Source organism: Mauremys reevesii, linkage group 13 (assembly GCF_016161935.1).
Source record: "Mauremys reevesii isolate NIE-2019 linkage group 13, ASM1616193v1, whole genome shotgun sequence".
NCBI classification, from domain to species: domain Eukaryota; kingdom Metazoa; phylum Chordata; order Testudines; family Geoemydidae; genus Mauremys; species Mauremys reevesii.
In genome coordinates this window covers 12,299,768-12,323,604 of record NC_052635.1, presented here as the reverse complement: position 1 = coordinate 12,323,604, position 23,837 = coordinate 12,299,768, and the positions used below count along the sequence as shown (strand labels likewise).

The 23,837-nt window shown below is 41.7% G+C and overlaps 1 protein-coding gene, 1 long non-coding RNA gene and 1 pseudogene across 2 annotated transcripts; 1 reads left to right on the top strand and 2 right to left on the bottom strand.

The window, feature by feature from the left end:
* The first annotated feature begins 275 nt into the window (after nucleotides 1–275).
* LOC120380648 lies at nucleotides 276–23,361 on the top strand. The gene is made up of 3 exons (XR_005587851.1): nucleotides 276–397; nucleotides 2,317–2,369; nucleotides 23,295–23,361. It is a non-coding gene; the product is annotated as an uncharacterized LOC120380648 (long non-coding RNA).
* Nucleotides 7,349–8,278, bottom strand: LOC120380645 (annotated as a pseudogene).
* Nucleotides 18,976–23,285, bottom strand: LOC120380647 (olfactory receptor 10AG1-like). Its single transcript, XM_039498563.1, has 2 exons — nucleotides 23,203–23,285; nucleotides 18,976–19,911 (listed from the first exon to the last, which is right to left on the bottom strand). The coding sequence occupies exon 2, from the start codon at nucleotides 19,891–19,893 to the stop codon at nucleotides 18,976–18,978; it is 918 nt and encodes a 305-aa protein (XP_039354497.1). The 5' UTR covers nucleotides 19,894–19,911; nucleotides 23,203–23,285.
* Nucleotides 23,362–23,837: the final 476 nt, after the last annotated feature.

The following is a 23,837-nucleotide window of genomic DNA, read 5'->3' as shown; positions in this document are numbered from 1 at the left end:
ATCTAGGAATTGCTTTAGGAGAACTCTAGGTCTGTATTGTACTGGAGGTCAGATTAGATGGTCACAATGGCTCCTTCTGGCCTCTGAATCTATGACTGATTTGAACCGTTCATGGTAGTGAGTGCTATACCCTGGGGATAAGTGCTTCCGGAATCAAACCCCAAACATATATTCTGGATTTTCATAAAGGCCTACATGAGTTCGGTGAGCAACACCTAATGGATGCCTAACTCTCTTAATATCTTTTGAAATTCCCAACCAGGATTCTGCCCACTCACCCTTACAATGAGTAACACCTAACTCCAGTAGTTCTTCTGACCTGATATCTCTACTCAGACATTAAGGTTCTACTCTGTGAGAAGGACCGTGGCAGATTCTGGTGCTTGAAGAATTTCAGGTAGAACATACTTTATTGATTGAAACTGAAATAAAAATTAAAATGTTAAGTGTGACAGTGAAATTGGGAATCAAAAAGAGAAAGGATATGAGGAAGGCCACAAAAGAAATGCACAAAGTTCTGTAGAGGGAAAACTCAATGAAGGAAAATACTAGATCTTCAAAAAAATGGAAAAACATTATTTCTCAGAAATTTTATAAATGTGTTTTGCTTTGTTTTGATCAGTTAATAGAATTGATGGTGTGTTTCAAAATTTGAAATTTTGAACCATAAAGAAAAATTTGTAAAAAATCTCAAGAATTTTTTACATTTTTTTCAGGAATTTTTTAAAAAAATGAATACAAGTATAAGAAAACATTTTTTTTATAAATCCTGTTTTCCCTGTCCAATTTCACCACTTTTCTGCCAACACTAATACAGATGACTAATATTATTCCCCAAATTAGTCCAGTTGACTTCTGAAATATCAATAAACACATTTTTTTTTCTGTTTTATGAGTACAGTAGAACCTCAGAGTTACCAACACCAGAGTTATGAACAGACCAGTCAGCCACATGCCTCATTGGGAACCAGAAGTATGCAATGTTCAGGTATAAACTTTTGAAAGAACAACCATAACATTTTGTTCAGTTATGAACATTTCCGAGTTATGAACAACCTCTGTTGTTCCTGAGGTGTTCGTAAATATGAGGTTCTACTGTAAAAGGCAAAACACTGTCCACTGAAACTTAGAATCATAGAATCATAGAATATCAGGGTTGGAAGGGACCTCAGGAGCAGGATCAACTCAAAGCAGGACCAATCCCCAACTAAGTCATCCCAGCCAGGGCTTTGTCAAGCCTGACCTTAAAAACCTCTAAGGAAGGAGATTCCACCACCTCCCTAGATAACGTAATGAGACAGAGTCTGCTCTCAGTTATTTTGGTGTAAATCTAAGCTGGCTTTACTAAAAATGAGGTTGCCCCGTGGCTAGTATAAATTAAATCTCATTTTACATGTTCTATTTCTGGCTGTCTCATTTCTCTATCTCTAAAACAGGGCTATTGTTTGTTTGGCTATTTTTGAAACCTCATGCACAAATGCACCAAATACACATCTGCGTGCACACGCAACTGTACATAGGAAGACTTAGGGGCACAATGACTGATAGGAAGACCTAAGCAAAAATATGTTACCTTTAACACACAAACAAAGCAAACGTGCAATTTATGAACATATTGAAAAGCATGCATGTACACAGGGTCAGAGACACTACACACACACACCAATACATATACATTGCACACGCTTCCTAAAACATATGCATCGACAGGTGCAAAGATACTGTTGCAGGCCCCGTAACACAATCACAGCCAGACTCACAAATACACCCCCCCCACACACACTGCAAATGTACTCTCATTTTTTCTAACACACATTTGTTATAAATATAACCAGGGACTTTCAAAAGCACATAAAAATTACAACACGCACAAACAGCAATTACTGTGAAATACACCTTGGACTCACCAACTAACACCTGTGAAGAAACTCACATATTTAAACACAGGATTCCAAAGTATATCCCCATACAATCTATCTATCTATCTATCTATCTATCTATCTATCGTGGTGAGACATGAAAAAAGTAAGGTATAAAAATTTGGTTTCAGGCTGAGATTTTCAAAATTTCCTGAGAAAAGTTTAGTCATCACGTTTTTGTGAACATTTGAGTTTCAACCAATCAGAATTTTCCAATGAAAGAAACTTTCACAGAAAAAGTCATGCCTAGCCTATACTTTTGCCTATACTTATCTATCAATCTTGAGTTGCATGTAAAAGCTGCATGAGATGATGTAAAGTTTATAAACATGTGTAATCTCATTCACATGATGACAACAGGATTACCTGCATGAATTAAGTAACTCATGTTTTCTAGACTCAGGTCATGAAAGATAACTTCTTGCAGCTCAGTCAAACACGTCAGACTGGGTATTGAACTGCTTCATGGAATATTAAATATTAAAGTTACATATACCAGGTATGGTCTCTCAGCCTCTTCTTTTGACACAGCCCAAACTATAAAGAATATTATTTTTGGTAGAGCTAACAGGGAAAAAGGCCTGGTAAAATGAATAAGAGAGTTCTACCTCCTTCGGGAGCAAAGACACAATGTGAGCAAGGTCCATTAGTCCACAATTCCAGTAAGACACACTACTCTCTCTGGCATCCTCCCTGCTTTGACCTCTTTTGGAAAACACATGCATGTCTTTAGAAGAACTTTCTAGCAGTCTCTCCCCACTTCCCTATTTACTTCCCTATGTACTGATGGAGTGGCAGAGCAGAGGACATTGGTTACATTGTTGCTCATCCATTTCCCAAAGGTCACTGTTACCAATGTTAGAAACTGACTCAGCTTGGTACCAGGGGACTCAGTCTCATTAGCTGCATCCAAGCAGCATCAAACATAGTTCTAGGAACTGTACAGTGACACTAGCCAAATTCAGCAGTGAGTGGAACCTTCTCACTGCCCCACAACCAGCCCTGACCCAGATGCTCCAATCACTGCTCGGGGGGTCTGAAATTCTAAGGTTCAAACACTGCATGGGACACATGTTGTGGTTCCTTCCAGTTGTATGTTATTGGAAATCTGACTGTCTGTGGGAGAGCAGTGGTGTCAGTCAAGTCAAGGTCATTTCAAAGCAGGTAACACACTGTTCACACTCCTGTAGATTTTATGATCCTGATTCAGGAAGACACTCAAATAGGTGCTGAGCCTTTAGCACGTCATGAGTCCCACTGACTTCAATTAGTCCCACTGACTTCACATGCTTAAAGTAGATTCATTTTTAAATTCTGTGATGAATTGGGGTCTATATTTGTTCTTTTTTTTTCTTTCATCCCCAAGAATTATCATATGGATTGAAAGGGGGTTCCAAAGAGGATGGATCTAGACTGTTCTCAGTGGTAGAAGATGACAGAACAAGGAGTAATGGTCTCAAGTTGAAGAGGGGGAGGTTTAGGTTGGACATTAGGACAAACTTTTTCACTAGGAGGTTGGTGAAGCACTGGAATGGGTTACCTAGGGAGGTGGTGGAATCTCCTTCCTTAGAGGTTTTTAAGGTCAGGCTTGACAAAGCCCTGGCTGGGATGATTTAGTTGGGTTTGGTCCTGCTTTGAGCAGGGGGTTGGACTAGATGACCTCCTGAGGTCCCTTCCAACCCTGAGATTCTATGATTCTATGAATGCACATGCTCTGCTCTTCTCGTAGGGAAAAACTATCATGAGATCTGAATTTCACAATCATAGAAGATTAGGGTTGGAAGGTCATCTAGTCCAACCCGCTGCTCAAATCAGGACCAATCCCCAACTATTTTTTTTGCTCCAGATCCCTAAATGGCCTCCTCAAGGATTAAACTCACAACCCTGGGTTTAGCAGACCACTGCTTAAACCACTGAGCTAGCCCTCCCCAAAATGGTCCTTTTCCTCTATGTTGGGAGAAAATTAAACTTTCTATTCAGCCACCCTCAGTATCTGGAGGTAGTGCTCAAAATTCTCATTGCACTGGTTTGGCTCAGATCTAGAACTGCTTCAAAATACCCCTGACCCCCATGCAAAAATTTGAAATTTTTTCATAATTTTTTTCAGCAGAACATGTTGGGGTTATTTTTTCAGAAACGTAAAAAACTTGAACAGAAAAAATGGTTCCATTTCCTGTTGAAACCCCTCAAGGCAACTTTCTAGAGGCACATTTGGTTCACAACAAGTTGGAGTATTAATTTGTCCTGCACTAGTCTTCTGCATATCCATGTAGAACCTTGTGGGGTGCATTAAAAGTTCTATAGTGTGCTTCAACTTGTTTCTAAGCAGGGTGAATGAAAAAATGCACCAAAAAAGAGTTTGTCAGATTCATTCAACAACTTTCCCTTAACAGGGCTGGCTCCAGGGCTTTTACCACCCCAAGCAGCAAGCAAAAAAAAAAAAAAAAGCCATGATCGCGATCTGCAGCTCTACCACCATCGATTCAGTCTTCGGCAGCAATTCGGCAGCTGGTCCTTCACTCCAAGAGGGACCAAGGGACCCGCCGCCAAAGACCCGGACGTGCCACCCCTCATCGCTGGCCGCTCCAAGCAGCGGCTTACTGGGCTAGTGCCTGGAGCCAGTCCTGTCCCTTTAAAGAGAAAAGAGAAAAGGGGAGGGGGAATGAAAGAGGAGCGAAAAGGAGAAGAAAAGAAGAGGAGAAAAAAGGAAAAGAGGGAAAATAATGGAAAAGGTAGAAAGAGGCTGGGAAAGAGAGAAATTCAATTAAAAAAAATAAAAAAAAGAAGAGAGAGAAAAGTCAAAAAGGTCAGAAGATAGAGGAAAAAATAAAATAACTGTCACAGTGCTCTGAGTGCACCATCTCCAGGTGTCAGGCGTTGAGCCGTCATCTTTCTGGGGTGGACTCCTGTGATTCTTCCATTTCCAGACCAGGGTCCCTAGGCTGAAACACCCTGTGCATCAACCAGGACTACTCAGCAGGTCCAACTGAACTCGGTACCAGCACGTGTCCCCTCAGGGAGCTGTGACCAGTGGTGAACAGTGTCCCAAAACAGCTGCCTTAAAACAAAGTCTTTTTCAACCTGAACAGTAGGAGTACAGAACACTAGAGAAAAGGCCTACACACATGTTTATCTTACCTAAAGACCTGCCTACCTTTGGTAAAACTCTTAGGTAGGCTAAGCTTCCTTCAGGAACTCCCAATCACTGAAGGTCTGTGTGCGTGTGTGTTTGGTGGGGGATAGTTTCTCTATCCAAACCCTCTCACCAAACTAGCTTTTCCTCTATTCAGGGAGTGTGTCTCTTTAATCTCCTTCAGCCTTTGATCTCCCTCCCTTCATAGGGAGAGGGATTCAGTCTTGGGAAAACTGGTCTGGCAGGCCCACCATGGGTTGGGGAAGGATATCTCAGTTAATTGCCTTGGTGTTTGCTGAGGAGTTCTTAACTGGGCTGTCCTCCATCTTCCTTGTAGTTTTCTGACCACCCAACTATTGAATTAGCCCAACATATGAATACAAAAACATCTTTACAATATTCAAACAGATCCTACAGTGTTTTCATGAATTAAACTGGTCTTCACGGCTGAGGATGTCAGTCTTCACGGCTGCCTGAGCGAGGATTCTTTTTGACCTGAGCTTTTGTGAGGTGATCTCACAGATTGAAGACAGATCTGAGGAACTGTCAATTAGAGGAGGTTTTGGGATTATAATAAACTCAACACTGACAAGTCACTGACCAGAGTTCTGGAAGAACTCAAATATGAACCAACTGGAATGTGAAGTTATTGTAATGAAACCTTAACCAAAATCCCCGGTACCCAATAACTGGAAGCAAGCTAATGCCACAGCTTAAGGAAAATGTCGGGCCATACCGGCAATTACAGGGCGGTAAGTCTAACGTCAGACCGTAAGTCTAACGTAGAAACAATAGTAAATTAGTTGGAAACAAAACAAAGAGAAAAAAACATAGAACACACATAAACATGGTTTCTGTAAAGGAAATCGTGTCTAAAGGGAAATAAAGTCTAAGTTCTAATTTACTAAATTATTTGGATGACAGGACAAAACACATGGACAAGGGGACCAGTACTTAGATACTTTGACAAGGTCCTTTCAAGGTCCAAGGTCCTCACCAAAGGGATAAAAATAACGTAAATTCATGGATCATGAACTGGTTAAAGAAAGGTCCATGGATTGAGAGGAAGGGAAAGGGGAGGAACACAAAGTAGAATTAATAGTAAATTCTCAGTAACTAGAGGGGTAACCTAGTGGGTCCCCTATTGGTCAGTCCTCCTATTCATTTTATATTCAAATGATCTGGAGAAGAAAGAAACAGTGAGGCAGTGGCAAGGCAGCAAGCAGAAAACTACTACTCAAAAAGAAGAGTATAAAAGATTAAAAAGAAGAACAAAAAGATCTCAAAAAACAAGATGATTGGGCAACAAATGGGCAACAAAAAAAAAATGAAATTAAATGTGCATAAATAAAAAAAAAAAAAAACATACAACATACAAATATACAACAGCTACAATAACTTGGGGGCAACAGAAAAAGAAAAGGGAGGAAAGTTGGATCTGAAGATGTGTGATAGTCTGCAGAAGATGTAGCAAAAAAGGCGGTCAAAAAACAAAAAGGATGGAAGGAATCAAAAAGGGATAGAGAGGAGAGAGAATATAATATATATATATATATATATAATATATCCATGGTACATCTCGAATACTGTGTAATAGGTCTCCTCTCTCTCAAAAAAATATTCTAGCACTAGAAAGAAAAAAGAAAAAAAAAACTAAAAAAAATGATTAGGAGGGAGAAGGTCCCATATGAGGAAAAAGATTAAAGAGGCAGGACTCTTCAGAGTGGAAAAAAGAGAAGAAGGGGGGACATGATAGAGGTATATAAAATCATGAGGAAAGATGAAAGTGGAATTGAAAAAGTTATTTATTTTTTTCCCACAATACAAATAGGGGGTCACAAAAAAAAAAAAAAAATAGGCAGCAGGTTTTAAAAAAAAAAAAAAATCTTCACTTCTTCATAGTCAACTTGTGGAACTCCTGGAACCTGAGAGGTGAGGGAGGCTAGAATACTACAATGTTGTTTAGGGGACTGGATGGGACTGATAAATTCAAGTGGCTAAAGTCAAATGGCTATTAGATGGTAAGATAAGAATCTAGCCTCTCCCTTCTGTCTGTCAGAGGGATGGAGATGATGAGAGAGAGAGAGACTTCTTGATCTGTTGTTAGTCTCACTCAGGGCACCTGGGCATGGGCCACCACTGTGTAGACAGATACTGGGCTAGATGGACCTTTGGTCTGACCTGGTACGGCCTTTCTTATGTTCTTATGTTCTTATGTACTACAGGCAACTCCAAATCTATCACAACAATATGGTTTTTTTTACATTTTTTTACATTTTACATTTTTTCACAAGTTTCAAAGAAATATTTTTCTGTGAATCACCCTTCCCAGGGTTCCCTTCACCGCCTTATTCCTCAGGCTGTAGATCAAAGGGTTCAACACTGGGCATACCACCATATAGAACAAGGAAAGCAGTTTGTTCTTGTCAAGTGAGTAGCTAGATTTGGACCTCAGATGGGCCACAATGGCAGTTCCATAGAACAAAGTGACCACGATCAGGTGGGAGGAGCATGTGGAGAAGGCTTTGCTCCTGCCTGCGGCTGATGAAATACTCAGGATTGTGTGCAGGATATGGCTGTAGGACACCAGTATGAACAGGAAAGGGACCATGATGAAGGTGACAGCGATGGTGTAAACAGCTACTTTGTTACCATAGGTGTCTGCGCAGGCCAGCTTCAGCAGTAGGGGCAGGTTGCAGAAGAAGTGGTTGATACTATTAGGTCCACAGTAGGGCAGAGTGAATATGAAAGTTCTCTGCCCTAATGCCAGCAGCACCCCAATGAGACAGCACACAGCTGAGACCTGGAGACACACACCTCTGTTCATCATGGCCGTGTAGCGCAGACGGTGACATATGGCCACATAATGGTCATACACCATGGCAGCCAGCAGGCAGCACTCTGTGATCCCTAAGAAAGAGAAGAAATACATCTGTGGTACAGCCCAGGAAGGAAATACTTGTGTCCTCAGAGAGGAAGTTCACCAGCATCTTGGGGATGGTGGATGAGGTGTAGCCAATTTCCAGAAAGGACAAATTCTGGAGGAAGAAATACATGGGGGAGCAAAGGGCAGGGTCCACTACCGTGATTATTATAATGAAGACATTGAACACCAGGGTGACGAGGTACAACACCAGCACCGAGAAGAAAAGGGAGACTTGCACCTCCAAGAATTCAAAGACATGAAGAGGAACTGAGCTACTACTGAGTGGTTCTCATTAGCCATGTCCCCCTGTTGTTTTCCAGCTGCAAAGATAATAAAACCATTAATTCACTGGTTAATCTGGGAGAATCTCTCAATATGCACATATATAACCAACGACAAACATTTTCAATAGTGGACACTGATTCTGGGCCTAAGTGCTTCAGGTTTTGGACACCCAATGTAAGACCACTGGTAGTTGATGCTCAGTGGGAGTACGACCCCTCAGCTCCTATTGACTGGAGTTAGGAAATCAGGCTCAAGGAGCTACATCACAAAAGGATTTAAACACCTAAGTGCCATTTTAGGTACCTAAATCTCAGTATCAGGCCCCACTTGGATGCACAACCCCCCCCCCCACTACGATGCCCCCAAACCCTGTAGGCACCTAAACTCACTGGACACCTAAGTTTTTACAGTAACAGCTCCCTAGGCAGCTGAGCTTCTTCCTCTGAGCATGCACGCAGCCGCCTCACTCTTGGTGTCCAGACACCTAAGCCCCAGAACAATGCGTGAACCAGGGAAAAGCATGCATTCCTCCGCTTAGCTCACCTGTGAGGCCTGGTTTGGTAAGCGTGCTCAGAGCTCACCTAACTCTACAGGAAACTGCTCCTTGCAGCCCCAACTTAAGTGCAGAACTCTGTGAGCGGCTGGGGCTTAGAGACACATCCCTTGGCTCCTTGGCGTCTCCCATTGGCTATCTTAAGTGAGTGGCCATGCAGCACTCTGGCTTTTGGGAATTCCATTCCTCGGTGTCTGTCTCTCTCCATTCATTGCACAGGGACACTGAGCTTTGAGAATCCCGGGGATTGTCTAGGTGCCTAATGCCCTCTGCAAATCTAGTCCCTGGTGTCCCAAATTGAATGTCCAAAACCTGAAGCACTTAAAATCAGTGGCTAGTTCTAAGATTGTCAGCCTGGATCTCCCTGTCCTGTAACATGAGGGGAGCATTCCTCTATCTAACATAGCTTCTAGCAAGTGACCAGAGGCTTTTTTTCAGGCATAGAACTAGGTTAAATTCAATGGGAATTGGGTAGATAACATCCTTAGATTCTGTTATCTGGGATTTTCAGAACCCATAGCAGTGGTAACTTAACTGTTTTTCTCCAGGCAGAGTCAGGAATAAATCAATGGGAATACGACAGTTCCATCAAATGAAAAATTAATGCACGTAAGCATGTTCTATCTAATACTGCAGTTCATTAGATTTAAGCACACAGAGACATAAACAATAGGGGTTAGGACATACCAAATATTTATCTAAAATCTGGAATGGAATTGAGTAATTAACAGCAGGTTCACAATGGCCAGTTGTTCACCCACCAGGAAGAAAAGGTATCAGGAAAAATGCCTCTTAAGATGGCTTCAGAACACTGCTCCAAAGTACACTATAACTAACTATAATTAACTTCTACAAAAGAAATAGTTTATAGTGACCCCTGCTAAATCATCACTTTCCCTAACTTTCAGTAAACTACTTATCAACAAACATTCCTAAAAATCTTACTCATAATAATACTTCTATAGCAAATGTGCCCAAATTTAAGGGTTCCGTTCACTTATTTTCTTTCAGTCTCAATTATTAACTTTCTCTCCCCTCTTCCCATTCTGACTAGCAGAAAGTGCCATCTAGTTTTGACTTTGCCTGTAAAAGCTTGTTTCCAATTAACCCTATGCTATGTGATGTTCTATTTTATTAATACATGGTTCTGAATGCACATAATATGGCTGCAATTAGCTTGATTGCATTCTGGGGTACACACACCCATCAAATCCAGGGTAAGAGTTCCTTTGAAAATTCTACCTATATGTTATAATTCTTAGTATTTATTCCTTAGAATAATGCCTAGGAGAGAGGAATAACACTGAGGGAGGCTGACGCCCTGCTCTCCCAAATCACGAGCAGTCATTTACACTAGTGCAAGGTGAATGCACAATGATTCCATCTCAATCTTATCTGCTCATTCCACTGGCTGGGGTGTTTGCACATCGAGATGGTACACATGTTGCTCACATGTAAATAACTACACAAAGGTGCAAGGCAGTGTAGCCACAGGACCAAGTTGAAGAAATGCACTAACGTGCCTGGGTAAATAGCAATAATGTAGGGGGAAACAATTACATGCAAAAAATATTCTAAGATCATCATTTTTTAAAATTTACTAATAGTTGAGAACTCAATGTGTTTAGTAACACTGAAGAAACCACACCTTGATGGCTATGAGTATTTAAGTTATTTTATGTCTCTATTGAGACCGGTTCTCTATTGAGACAGGTTCCTTTGCGCATTGAATCCGTGGAAAATGTATAGCTGGGTTTTCCATAGTGCTAACATTTTGTTGGAAAGCATCTGTTTTGGAAAATAGAAACCCCTAACCTGAAAATGTTTGGCCAAAAGCATTTCAGTTTTAACCAAAAATGTTTCAGTTTTCAGCCAAAAAAGTTCAGTTGCCCAAAGTTTAAAAAAAAATCAGTTTTCTTGTTTTCAGGGGATTTTGGTAAAAAAAAAAAGCCACCCAATTTTTAACAGAAACAAAAATATTTGCTTTTTTTCATCAAAGTTCTCTTAATAAAAACCAAACCAAACTATTTTCTGATCACCCGCTCTGAACAATTTTGACCTGATTCTGCTCTCCGATCATCTAAATCACGAAGGCATCAACTAATGTCTGTGTGCCAGATTATGATCTCAGAAACAACCTTTGATGTCCATACGACAATTTCTTGTCACACTTACCCTAGTGTTTCTCCAAGGTACCACCACAGAAATAAATGGAATTGCTCCAGCCAAATTACAATGGTGTAAAATTGGTATAATTGAAGGCAGAATCCCATGTTTGGTGCTTAACAAACATGCTTTGGATTTTCAAAGGAGACTGAGGGAGTTACTCATCTAACTCACATTGAATGACAATGATATTTAGGGACCTAAAGTAGAACTGGGGAAATAATTGATTTTTTGGTTTAGCCAAGAAAAATGGTTATTTTGTCCACAATCTTTCCTACTGAGGTTGTTGAGCTTTGCACAAAAAAATTAAATGGACATTAGGCCAAAGAAAGAGAATGACTCTATAGTCTGGTGATCAAGGTACCCATCTGAATTAGTCATAGAGAAGATCTGCATCTCTTATCTCCGGGATGAGTGCCTTAATCATCAAACTATAGAGTCAGTCATTCTTGCAATGGACTGTGGACTTGTGCGAGTGGTGAACGAGGGGTGTGTGCTACAGTGAGGGGATATATGTGTTTGGGATTATTGTGAGTGCTGGTTGGGTTGTTGTGTGGGTGGTTTCAAAGTCCTGTGGCACATGGGCCAAGTAATCCACTATCTATCCAATCTCCCTCGTACAACCAATGAAATTGTTGCATGCAAATTATCTGGCGAGGAAGGGTGGTGATTGGTTGAGTTACCTCTAATATCACTGTGGTATAGGACTCTGGGCATGGCATAGGTACATGCCTTGTTGGTGAACAGAGTGTCATTTGTAAAGTCAAAATGTCTGAGAACTTAAAAATTGAACAGTAACTGATTGTGAATCTGAGTGATGATTGCACCTTGTGATATTTTGAACAAAAGGAGCTCTCAACCATGCTTGTAGCTGTTTTGATTCAATACAACTTCATTTTGACTGACCCAAACCAAATGTTTTGAACATTTTGCATTTTGATACTTAGGGGGGGAATTGTTCTGATTTAAAATGAAAACAAATAAGTCAGACTTTCCCATGGTATGGAAATCGCCAGTTTTGACCACCTTTTCACATTATCCTAATACACTGACCGGTACAGAGATTTTAAAACATAGTCTCATCTAAAATTGCAAAAATAAATACATAAATAAATAAAGCATTTTAAAAAAATATTGAGGATCAACAAGTCTCCTATAAAGTAATCATAAACCAGCAAATGACACTCATCAAATGGGAAGAGAGCAGATTTTGGAAATGGCCAGCATATTGCATCTGGAATTTTCAAAATAGTCTATGGGAGGTGTTCAATTCACATTCAAAGACATTTGGGTGCCTATCCCATTTAATCCCCTTTCAAAGCCACAGACATCATCATTTATTTACAAACGACTAAGCTGACCTTACGTCAATGGGAGTTAGTCACCAGACCTGCTTAGGTGCTTTTAAAAATCTCAGTAGGTGTCTATGTGCATTTTTAGGCACCTAAATACCTTTAACAATCTGACCTTTAGGCACTTTTGAAATTTTTTCCTTTAGTCTCTCAGTGTCCTAGTTACCCATCTGTAAAACGGGGTTAATAGCATTTCTCTACCTCACAGAATGTTGTGACAATGAATATGGGAAAGGGCTTGTCTTCATTGCAAGGGTTAGCTTGAGTTAGTGCACTCAGGTTTCTCCACTCAGGCGAGCCTAATACAAATAATTTAGCATGTTTTTTCTCTCACTCACAGCAGCATAAATCAAAGCTAGCTCCGCACACATCCAATAAATGGCTAGTCATGATGGGGTGAAAGAATGGAGGAGGGGTGGCACATTTTTCCAAAAGATGGGTGCTTCCTCAGTTTCTCTGGTTGAATCTGTTCCACTCTGGCTAAATAATGAAAGGCTGACTGCACCAGAGAGAAAGAGAGCAAAAATAAGAGCATAAGAATACAAGAATGGCCATACTAGGTCAGACCAATGGTGTTGTGTGCAAAAGTACTTCCTTATGTTTGTTTTAAGTTTGCTACCTAGAAATTTTGGGAGGCTGGCAGATAATCCCTAAGGATTCATGATAGTGTCCATAACTCCTAGATGTGTCAGGGGGGTTAGCACAAATGATTATTTGCTTGAAATTCGTACTTGTAAATTATTTGGAGCGAATTGGTAGGGGAAGTAGAAGGGGGTGGGAACCTGGGCAGCGGTGATAATGAGATGGGTGAGTTCAGGATCCTGACAAATGGAAGAAAGGAGAGTAGCAAAATATGAACGCTTGACTTCAGAAAAGCAGACTTTGACTCCCTTAGGGAGCTGATGGGCAGGATCCCCTGGGAGGCTAATATGAGGGGGAAAGTAGTTCAGGAGAGCTGGCTTTTATTTAAAGAAGCCTTATTGAGGGCACAGGAACAAACCATCCTGATGTGCAGAAAGAATAGCAAATATGGCAGGAGACCAGCTTGGCTTAATAGAGAAATCTTCAGTGAGCTTAAACACAAAAAGGCAGCTTACAAAAAGTGGAAACTTGGACAGATGAATAGGGAGGTGTATGAAAATATTGCTTGAGCATGCAGGGCTGTAATTTGGAAGGACAAAGCACAATAGGAGTTGCAGCTAGCAAGGGATGTATAGGGTAACAAGAAGGGTTTTTACAGGTAAGTTAGCAACAAGAAGGTCAGGGAAAGTGTGGGACCCTCACTGAATGGGGGAAGCAATCTAGTGACAGAAGATGCAGAAAAAGTTGAAGTACTCAATGCTTTTTTTTGCCTCAGTCTTCACAGAGAAGTTCAGCTCCCACACTGTTGCACTGGGCAACAAAGTATGGGGAGGAGGTGAGCAGCCTTCAGTGAAGAAAGAACAGGTTAAGGCCTATTTAGAAAAGCCAGACATGCACAAGTCCATACGTCTGGATCCAATCTGAGGAAGTTGGCTGGTGTGATTGCAGAGCCATTGGCCATTATTTTTGAAAACTTGTGGTGGTCAGGAGAGGTCCCGGACACCTGGAAAAAGGCTAATGTAGTGGCCATCTTTAAAAAAGGGAAGAAGGAGAATATGAGGAACTACAGAGTGGTCAGTCTCACCTCAGTCCCTGGAAAAATCATGCAGCAGGTACTTAAGGAATCCATTTTGAAGCACTTGAAGGAGAGAAAGGTGATCAGGAACAGTCAACATGGATTCACCAAGAGCAAGTCATACCTGACCAACCTGATTGCTTTTATGATGAGATAACTAGCTCTGTGGACATGGGAAAAGTAGTGGATGTGGGATGTACCTTCACTTTAGCAAGGTTTTTGATATGGTCTCGCACAGTATTCTTGCCAGCAAGTTAAAAAAGTATGGATTGGATGACTGGACTATAAGGTGGATAGAAAACTGGCTGGATCATCTGGGTCAATGAGTAGTGATCAATGTCTAGATGGCAGACAGAATCAAGTGGAGTGCCCCAGGGGTCGGTCTTAGGAGCAATTTTGTTCAACATCTTCATTAATGATTTGGATGATGGGATTTTCTCTGATGATACTAAGCTCGGAGTGGGGGGGAAGTAGATAGGGTCCAGAGGGACCTAGACAAATTGGAGGATTGGGCCAAAAGAAATCTGATGAGGTTCAACAATGACAAGTGCAGAGTCCTGCACTTAGGACAGAAGAATCCCATGCACCGGTAGAGGCTGTGGGCTAACTGGCTAAGCAGTAATTCTGCAGATAAGGACCTGGAGATTACAGTGGACAGTGGAGAAATTGGATATGAATCAACAGCGTGCTCCCGTTGCCATGAAGGATAACAACACATTGAGCTGCATTAGTAGGAGCATTGCCAGCAGATCAAGGGAAGTGATTAGTCCCCTCCATTTGGCACTGGTGAGGCCACATCTGGAGTACTGCATCCATTCTTGGGCTGCCACCACTACAGAAAGGATGTGGACAAATTGGAGAGATTCCAGTGGAGGGCAACAAAAAATTATTAGTGGGCTGAGGCACATGACTTACCAGGAGTGGCTGTAGGAACTGGGCTTATTTAGTCTCTTTGGGACAGACATAAGAGAGTGCTCTGCAATATGGTGGGAAAACAAGAAATTGCTAATAATGATGTGCGTTGTTGAACAAGTGATTGATGCCATTTCTGAAGGAACGAGGAAAAAATATAAAGGGTTGATGTGGATGTGATGTATGTGTATTTTCTTTTCCTAGCACGCATTGAAACACATACTTATCTTATCTAAAGACTTGCCTACCCTTGGAAAAGCCCCTAGGCAGGCTAAGCTTCCTGGAGAAACCCCCAACCTCTGAAGGTCTGGGGGAGCACTTCCTCCAACCAGACCTTCTCATCAATCTAGCCTTTCCTTTATTCAGGGAGAGTGTCTCTTTAAATCTATTTCAGTCTTTTGATCTTCCGCTCTTCATAGGGAGAGGAATTCAGTCTTGGGAAAACTAGTCTGGCAGGCCCAGCATGGGTGGGAGAAGGACATCTCAGTGAATTGTCCTTGGTCTTTGCTGAGGAGCTATTAAATGGGCTGTCATCCATCTTCCTGGTAGTTTCCCAACCACCCGGCTGTTGAATTAAATCAATATATGAATGTACAAGAGTTTGCCGGGGCTCAACCCTCTCCGGGCCGGTGGGGAGCCACGCCGGCTCACTACACCCCGTTGGTTCCGGGGATTTAGTCCGGCTAGGGGGTCTCCCCTCATTAGCCCTTGCTGTAGCCGGCCGAAATACGGTTAGCCCGGCCCCAGCTCGGGGCGGGGCAACCCCACGAAGTCTGGGTTCTGGCCCTCCATCAGGGCTGAGCAATCTCAGTACACAGGACTAAGCCCAGTCCTAGGTCAGGGCGCGGCAACGAACGCTGAGTCAGGATGCTCAGGCCCTCAGGCAAGGCTGAGAAGCAACAATAGTTTTAAGCCTCGGCCCTAGGTCAGGGCGGGGCAACGAACGCTGAGTCAGGGGGCTCAGGCCCTCAGGTAGGGCTGAGCAGGAACAACAGGTTCCAGCCTCTTCAGGCCGGTGAGAGGGGGAGTCTGCCACCCAGGAATGGGGTGGCAGGGGGGCTGCAGGCCCTCTCACTCCACTGCGTCCCAGCCCGGGGCCCTAGCAGCGGCTGACGATCCGCTACTTAGTCAGTGGGCATCCTGGCCACAACACACCGACATAGGCTCTGGTAATGCTGCAGCCAGACTGGGGTCGGCTGCCCCCGGGCTGCTTCCACACTCCCCCTCGGGCCCTACCTGGGTCCTGGTGTTGGCCTCTGGGGGGTCCAGGAACATGAGTTCGTCGAGGCAGGGGTTGGTCGGCAGGTACGGCAGCTCCTTCAGATAGTGAGCACAGGGCAGGTCCGGCAACTCCTCTGGATAGCGAGAACAGGGCAGGTCCGGCAGCTCCTCTGGATAGCAGGTGCAGGGGAGGGCCGGAAACTCCTCCGGATAGCGGGCACAGGCCAGGCCCAGCCAGTCTGGGCGGCCGCCTTGGGCCGCAGAAGCTTCCCAGTCGCGGGCTCCACTAGGGACGTCTGCTCTCTCTGGTGGCTGGGCTCCTACTGAGCTCTGAGGTCCGGCTTTTATAGTTCTGGGTCGCCGCCTGACCCTCTGAGGGGTGGGGTCAGAGCTCCCTAGCTCTGCCTACTCCGGCCTCTGGATGGGTTCTTCCCACTCCGGGGCAGTGGGCAGCCACACCGCCTCACTACAATGAATATACAACCACATTTACAATATTCAGACAAATGTACAGATTATATAGTATTTTCATGAATTACTACAGGCAACTCCAAATCCATCACAAGTATATGGGTTTTTTTACAAGTTTCAAAGAAATATTTTTCTGTCTATCACCCTCCCCAGGGGCTTCCTCCACCTCCTTATTCCTCAGACTGTAGATTAAAGGGTTCAACATTGGGCACATCACCAACACTGGTTTTTGGTTTTGTTTTTTTGGTATATATTCTTATAGAGTAAGTAATTTAGTGTGTCTTTTCAGGTGGATGTAGGAAGTGGTGTCAGGATAGCTATAGTATATTTCAAAATCTTTTCACTGCCTGGTACATTTTGAAACCCGCTAACAAGTTTTCTCCCATTTTCAGGCTGTTCCAGAGCAAGATAAATCTGTTTTATTTGATTTGGTGTTTTATGTATGTGCCTTTTTAAAACTATAGTTCAGACTAAAGCTACTACCCCATGTATGTTACTTACTGGGAATCTATCTAGTAACAGAATGGGAGCACTCCGCCTGACAGATGGAGCTGATGAGGGGAGGGTAAGAGGAAGAACTGGGGAGGAGATGCTCTGACAAGAGAGTGACATGATATGGAAGCTTCCTCACAATAGTCTCTAATGTTCAAGCACAAACTGGGGGGGGGGGGGCAGGTGTCTCATGAGCAGCTGTGATGTCCCTCAAGAGGGACTGTAATTGGTAACTGGGTTTCAACCCTAAACCCGTTCCGAGAGAGTTCTGGGGACCCAGTAGACAAGGCCTTGCTGGTGTGCCACCTGTTCCCACAGGCAGCCTCTTCCTCTGAGTAATGCCGACATGCTAAAAGATGGGTTGCTTCTCATCCCACTGAAATAACTTAGGGTGAGGTCAGGTCCCATTTTACCATACCCCTGTCCCTAGCCCCGTTACACCTGGAAGTGGAGTCTCACTCTTCCCCAAGGCAGCACTGGAGTTGTAGTCTCCAGGGCTGGATTGTGGCATTCATGATCTTCCTCACCTGAATACACTCAATTAAGTTCAGAGGCCCCTACGACAGGGGGATCCTTATACCAGGATTGCGAGCTGGGAGTTGTAGTCTGTGTGTTTATAAAACTATCAGGAATCAGACAGCATAAGTGTGTGTTTGTGCCATGGCTGGCATCAGAAGCTGCTGCGGCAACTGCTGGATTGTTGTCTTAATAAACCATGTTGGATTTCACCCTTTCGGTCTCAGCACTCACTACTCAGCACTTGTTAACGTACCAGAAGCCTCCAGCCCCAGACTGATGTTCCTTCTAGCTTATTCCCAAATATATTCAGGGCTGCATTCAGTGCACAAGCTGCTTACTGGATTGGGCCCTATAGGTGAGTTAGGTGGAGGAATGCATAACTTCCCATGGTTAGTGTGTCAGTCTGGGGTATGGGTGTCCAGACACCTACCATGGAACTGCATTGTGCATTCTCAGAGGCAGAAACATAGGTGCCTCAGGAACTTTTACTGCAAAGACATTGGCACTGAGAGAGTTTAAGTGCCTCCAAAATTGAATGGCAGCTGAGTGGAGGTTTTGTGAATCCTGGGAAGGCCTGATTCTGGAATTTAGGCACCTAAATCCCTGTGTGAATCTAGCCCCAAAATACTTTTTTCCTTTTAGGTAATACTAAATAGATAAAAGAAATTAACCCAATGTTTGTAATCCTAGAAATGTGAATTTAAAATTAATCTTTTATTTAGTGTGATACCATGTAGTCTGCATTTAAAACATATTTTACATTGGCTTATATTTGAGGATACATATCGTTTCAAACTTTAATGCAGTTCTCCAGAAACTATAATGAAGAGAAAGAAAGAAAGAAAGAAAGAAAGAAAGAAAGAAAGAAAGAAAGAAAGGAAATTTACCTGATCAGAGTACATTATTTTATTACAATTATGTTTGCTTTAGCAAATCCACTTTAATTGCAATTGTTACATTTTATCAAGAAAAAAGATGTGGAACACATACAAATACAATATTAAGAAATTGCTTTCTACTTGCTAGTTCCCTCAAGATAGTATTTTCTTCTCTGTTCCTTCCAATATACACGATGGAGTTGAAGATGAAAATCAAATCAAATCTTGAGGAATAGGGAACGTATCTGTTTTAACATGTCTTACTGAATCTTTTCAATTTGTCAGAGAGTCTCCAATATTGTGTAATATGGAATGCATAATAATCAATAACAAGTCTGGTAGACTCTCTAAGGAGTCTCAAATAGATCTTCAGAAATCTAGAATCTCTCTTGAGGAATCAGAAATGTATCTTAGGGGTTCTGAATTGCCTTGTGAATAATTAAGAGATAACTGGAACATTATTTGAGGAATATGTGGTGTATTTTATGGAATCATTTTCCACCTAATATTTTCCTTAGGGCAATTTTCACTTCCTTGTTCCTCAGACTATATATGAAGGGGTTAAACATCGGTGTCATAATGGTATAAAACAGGGAAAGCAGTTTGTCAGTGTCCATTGAACCCCTTGACTTGGGTTTTAAATACACAATCATAGCAAAGCCATAGAATATAGTTACTACAGTGAGGTGTGAGGAGCAGGTGGAGAAGGCTTTGCATCTGCTCTGGGCTGAAGGCATCTTCATAATTGTGTTGAGGATTTTGATATAAGAAATAACAATGAAGAAAAAAGGGGTGATTATGAATAGCAGAACTACAATAAACATAGCTATTTTATTCCTGAAGGTGTCCACACAGGACAGCTCCAGCAGAGGGGGGATGTCACAGAAAAAATGGTTAATTTCATGAGACTCACAGAAAGGCAAAGAAAATACCAAATATGTCTGCCCACAATGTACTAGAATGTTGACAAGCCAGGATCCGGCTACCACACTAGCACAGACCTTGTTGTTCACAATAAGTGTGTAATGCAGGGGGTTACATATGGCAACATAGCGGTCAAAGGCCATGGCCGCCAGTAGAAAACACTCTGTACCACCTAATAAAAATGAAAAATACATCTGGGCAGCACAGCCTATGAATGAGATTTTTCCATCCTCTGCCAGGCAATTGGCCACCATCTTGGGCAGGGTGACTGAGGCGTAGCAGATCTCCACAAAGGATAAGTTCCTGAGGAAGAAATACATGGGGGTGTGCAGGGCAGAGTCCAACACCGTGACCAAGACAATGACGCCATTCCCAATCAGAATCACCATGTAGATGACCATGAAGAGCAAACCCTGCAGGTTTGTGAGGTTGGAGTATCCCAAGAGGATGAAGCCAGATGTCGTTGTGTAATTTCCACTCACCATTGGATGGCTATATTGACTCTGCAGAGACAACAAAGGCAGTAGACATGGGTATGTCTCCTGAGGAGATTGTTGGCCTATAACTCTCTCACACATGTGAAATCACACATCTCAGATGTTATAGATAGAAACCTGCATAGACACCCGCGCCCTTATGACTGGGTTAGTCACATATTCTGGCTAAAAGATGTACAGAAATATAATCAGAACTGCATAACTTTTTGTCCAAGTCCTAATACTGATACCATCTAACACAGATTCTCTCTGAAGTCCAATGACCTGGATCCTGTTTTTTCAGAGCAGGATGATGGGGTTTTACCTAGAGCTGGTTGACATTTTTTCAACAACTCCCCGCCCCCTGAAAAATATGATTTTGACAAAAAAAGTTGAAAAATGTGAGGGGAAAATATAGGAAAATTTGGGAGTAAAAACACCTTATTGTTGTTTAAAACTTTTTGTCCCAACAGAAAAGTCTGAAAAGGATTCAAAAAGTGGTAAGTGTTAATTTCACTCACATTTCATACCTCTAAAAATCTCTTCCCCTTTTTGATATTGGGGTGAAAAAGGGAAATCAGTAAAATGTGAAAGTGAGTTTTCCCCATTTTGTCTCATTTTTTCCCTCTTTTTCTTTCACTTCAGCACATTTATTGCTCCACAGAGTCCAGGTCTCTTTCTTCAGAAGTACTTATCCTTTTTATTTGTCCCCTACTTATCTTTATCGGTTTCCTGTTTACAAGGAATACCCCAATGTCAACTGCACCCAAATCCCTTTAACAGGAAGACGATCCCAACTAAAGGTAATGCTGGCCATGCTTAACCTACACTCATGAGTAGCAAATTCAACTACTTTGTCCATCTAACAAAGAAATATCTATCAAGATCCAATAGCTGGAAGTTGAAGCAGACTAGAAATAAGGTCTAACTTTTTTAAAAAGGAGAGTAATTAAACATTGGATCCCCTACCAAGGGTCATAGCGGATTCTTCATCATCAACAATTTTTAAATCAAGACAGGATTTTTTCTAAAAGATCTAATCTAGGAATTGCAGGAGGTCAGATTAGATGGTCACAATGGCTCCTTCTGGCCTCTGAATCTATGACTGATTTGAACCGTTCATGGTAGTGAGCACTATACCCTGGGGATAAGTGCTTCTGGAATCAAACCCCAAACATATATTCTGGATTTTCATAAAGGCCTACATGAGTTCGGTGAGCAACACCTAATGGATGCCTAACTCTCTTAGTAACTTTTGAAATTCCCAACCAGGATTCTGCCCACTCACCCTTACAATGAGTAACACCTAACTCCAGTAGTTCTTCTGACCTGATATCTCTACTCAGACATTAAGGTTTTACTCTGTGAGAAGGATGGTGGCAGATTCTGGTGCTTGAAGAATTTCAGGTAGAACATACTTTATTGATTGAAACTGAAATAAAAATTAAAATGTTAAGTGTGACAGTGAAATTGGGAATCAAAAAGAGAAAGGATATGAGGAAGGCCACAAAAGAAATGCACAAAGTTCTGTAGGGGGAAAACTCAATGAAGGAAATACTAGATCTTCAAAAAAATGGAAAAACATTATTTCTCAGAAATTTTATAAATGTGTTTTGCTCTGTTTTGATCAGCTGATAGAATTGTTGGTGTGTTTCAAAATTTGAAATTTTGAACCATAAAGAAAAATTTGAAAAAAATCTCAAAATTTTTTTACATTTTTTCCAGGAATTTTTGAAAAAAATGAATACAAGTATAAGAAAATATTTTTTTTTATAAATCCTGTTTTCCCTGTCCAATTTCACCACTTTTCTGCCAACACTAATACAGATGACTAATATTATTCCCCAAAATAGTCCAGATGACTTCTGAAATATCAATAAACACGTTTTTTTTTTCTGTTTTATGAGTACAGTAGAACCTCAGAGTTACCAACACCAGAGTTATGAACAGACCGGTCAGCCACACACCTCATTGGGAACCAGAAGTATGCAATGTTCAGGTATAAACTTTTGAAAGAACAACCATAACATTTTGTTCAGTTATGAACATTTCCGAGTTATGAACAACCTCTGTTGTTCCTGAGGTGTTCGTAAATATGAGGTTCTACTGTAAAAGGCAAAACACTGTCCACTGAAACTTAGAATCATAGAATCATAGTATATCAGCGTTGGAAGGGACCTCAGGAGCAGGATCAACTCAAATCAGGACCAATCCCCAACTAAATCATCCCAGCCAGGGCTTTGTCAAGCCTGACCTTAAAAACCTCTAAGGAAGGAGATTCCACCACCTCCCTAGATAACTTAATGAGACAGAGTCTGCTCCCAGTTATTTTGGTGTAAATCTAAGCTGGCTTTACTAACAATGAGGTTGCCCCGTGGTTAGTATATCAAATTAAATCTCATTTTACAAGTTCTATTTCTGGCTGTCTCATTTCTCTATCTCTAAAACAGGGCTATTGTTTGTTTTGGCTATTTTTGAAACCTCATGCACAAATGCACAAAATACACGTCTGCGTGCACACGAAACTATACATAGGAAGACTTAGGGGCACACTGACTGATAGGAAGACCTAAGCAAAAATGTGTTACCTTTAACACACAAACAAAGCAAACGTGCAATTTATGAACATATTGAAAAGCATGCATGTACACAGGGTCAGAGACACTACACACACACACCAATACATATACATTGCACACGCTTCCTAAAACATATGCATCGACAGGTGCAAAGATACTTTTGCAGGCCCTGTAGCACAATCACAGCCAGACTCACAAATACACCCCCCCACACACACACACTGCAAATGTACTCTCATTTTTTCTAACACACATTTGTTATAAATATACCTAGGGACTTTCACAAGCACATAAAAATTACAACACGCACAAACAGCAATTACTGTGAAATACACCTTGGACTCACCAACTAACACCTGTGAAGAAACTCACATATTTAAACACAGGATTCCAAAGAATATCCCCATACAATCTATCTATCTATCTATCTATCTATCTATCTATCTATCTATCTATCTATCGTGGTGAGACATGAAAAAAGTAAGGTATAAAAATTTGGTTTCAGGCTGAGATTTTCAAAATTTCCTGAGAAAAGTTTAGTCATCACGTTTTTGTGAACATTTTGGTTTCAACCAATCAGAATTTTCCAATGAAAGAAACTTTCACAGAAAAAAGTCATGCCTAGCCTATACTTTAGCCTATACTTATCTATCAATCTTGAGTTGCATGTAACAGCTGCATGAGATGATGTAAAGTTTATAAACATGTAATCTCATTCATATAATGACAACAGGATTACCTGTATGAATTAAGTTACTCATGGGCATCAGTTTTGTAGACTCAGGTCATGAAAGATAACTTCTTGTAGCTCAGTCAAACACGTCAGACCAGGTATTGAACTGCTTCATGGAGCCTTAGAATGACTAAGGATAAGAATATTAAAGTTACATATGCCAGGTATGGTCTCTCAGCCTCTTCTTTTGACACAGCCCAAGCTATAAAGAATATTATTTTTGGTAGAGCTAACAGGGAAAAAGGCCTGGTAAAATGAATAAGAGAGTTCTACCTCCTTCAGGAGCAAAGACACAATGCGAGCAAGGTCTATTAGTCCACAATTCCAGTAAGACAGATTCCTCTCTCTGGCCTCCTCCCTGCTTTGACCTCTTTTGGAAAACACATGCATGTCTTTAGAAGAACTTTCCATCAGTCTCTCCCCACTTCTGTATGTGCTGGTAGCCAGTCACTGCTGACGGAGTGGCAGAGCAGAGGGCATTGGTTACGTTGTTGCTCATCCATTTCCCAAAGGTCACTGTTACCAGTGTTAGAAACTGACTCAGCTTGGTACCAAGGGGACTCAGTCTCATTAGCTGCATCCAAGCAGCATCAAACATAGTTCTAGGAACTGTACAGTGACACTAGCCAAATTCAGCAGTG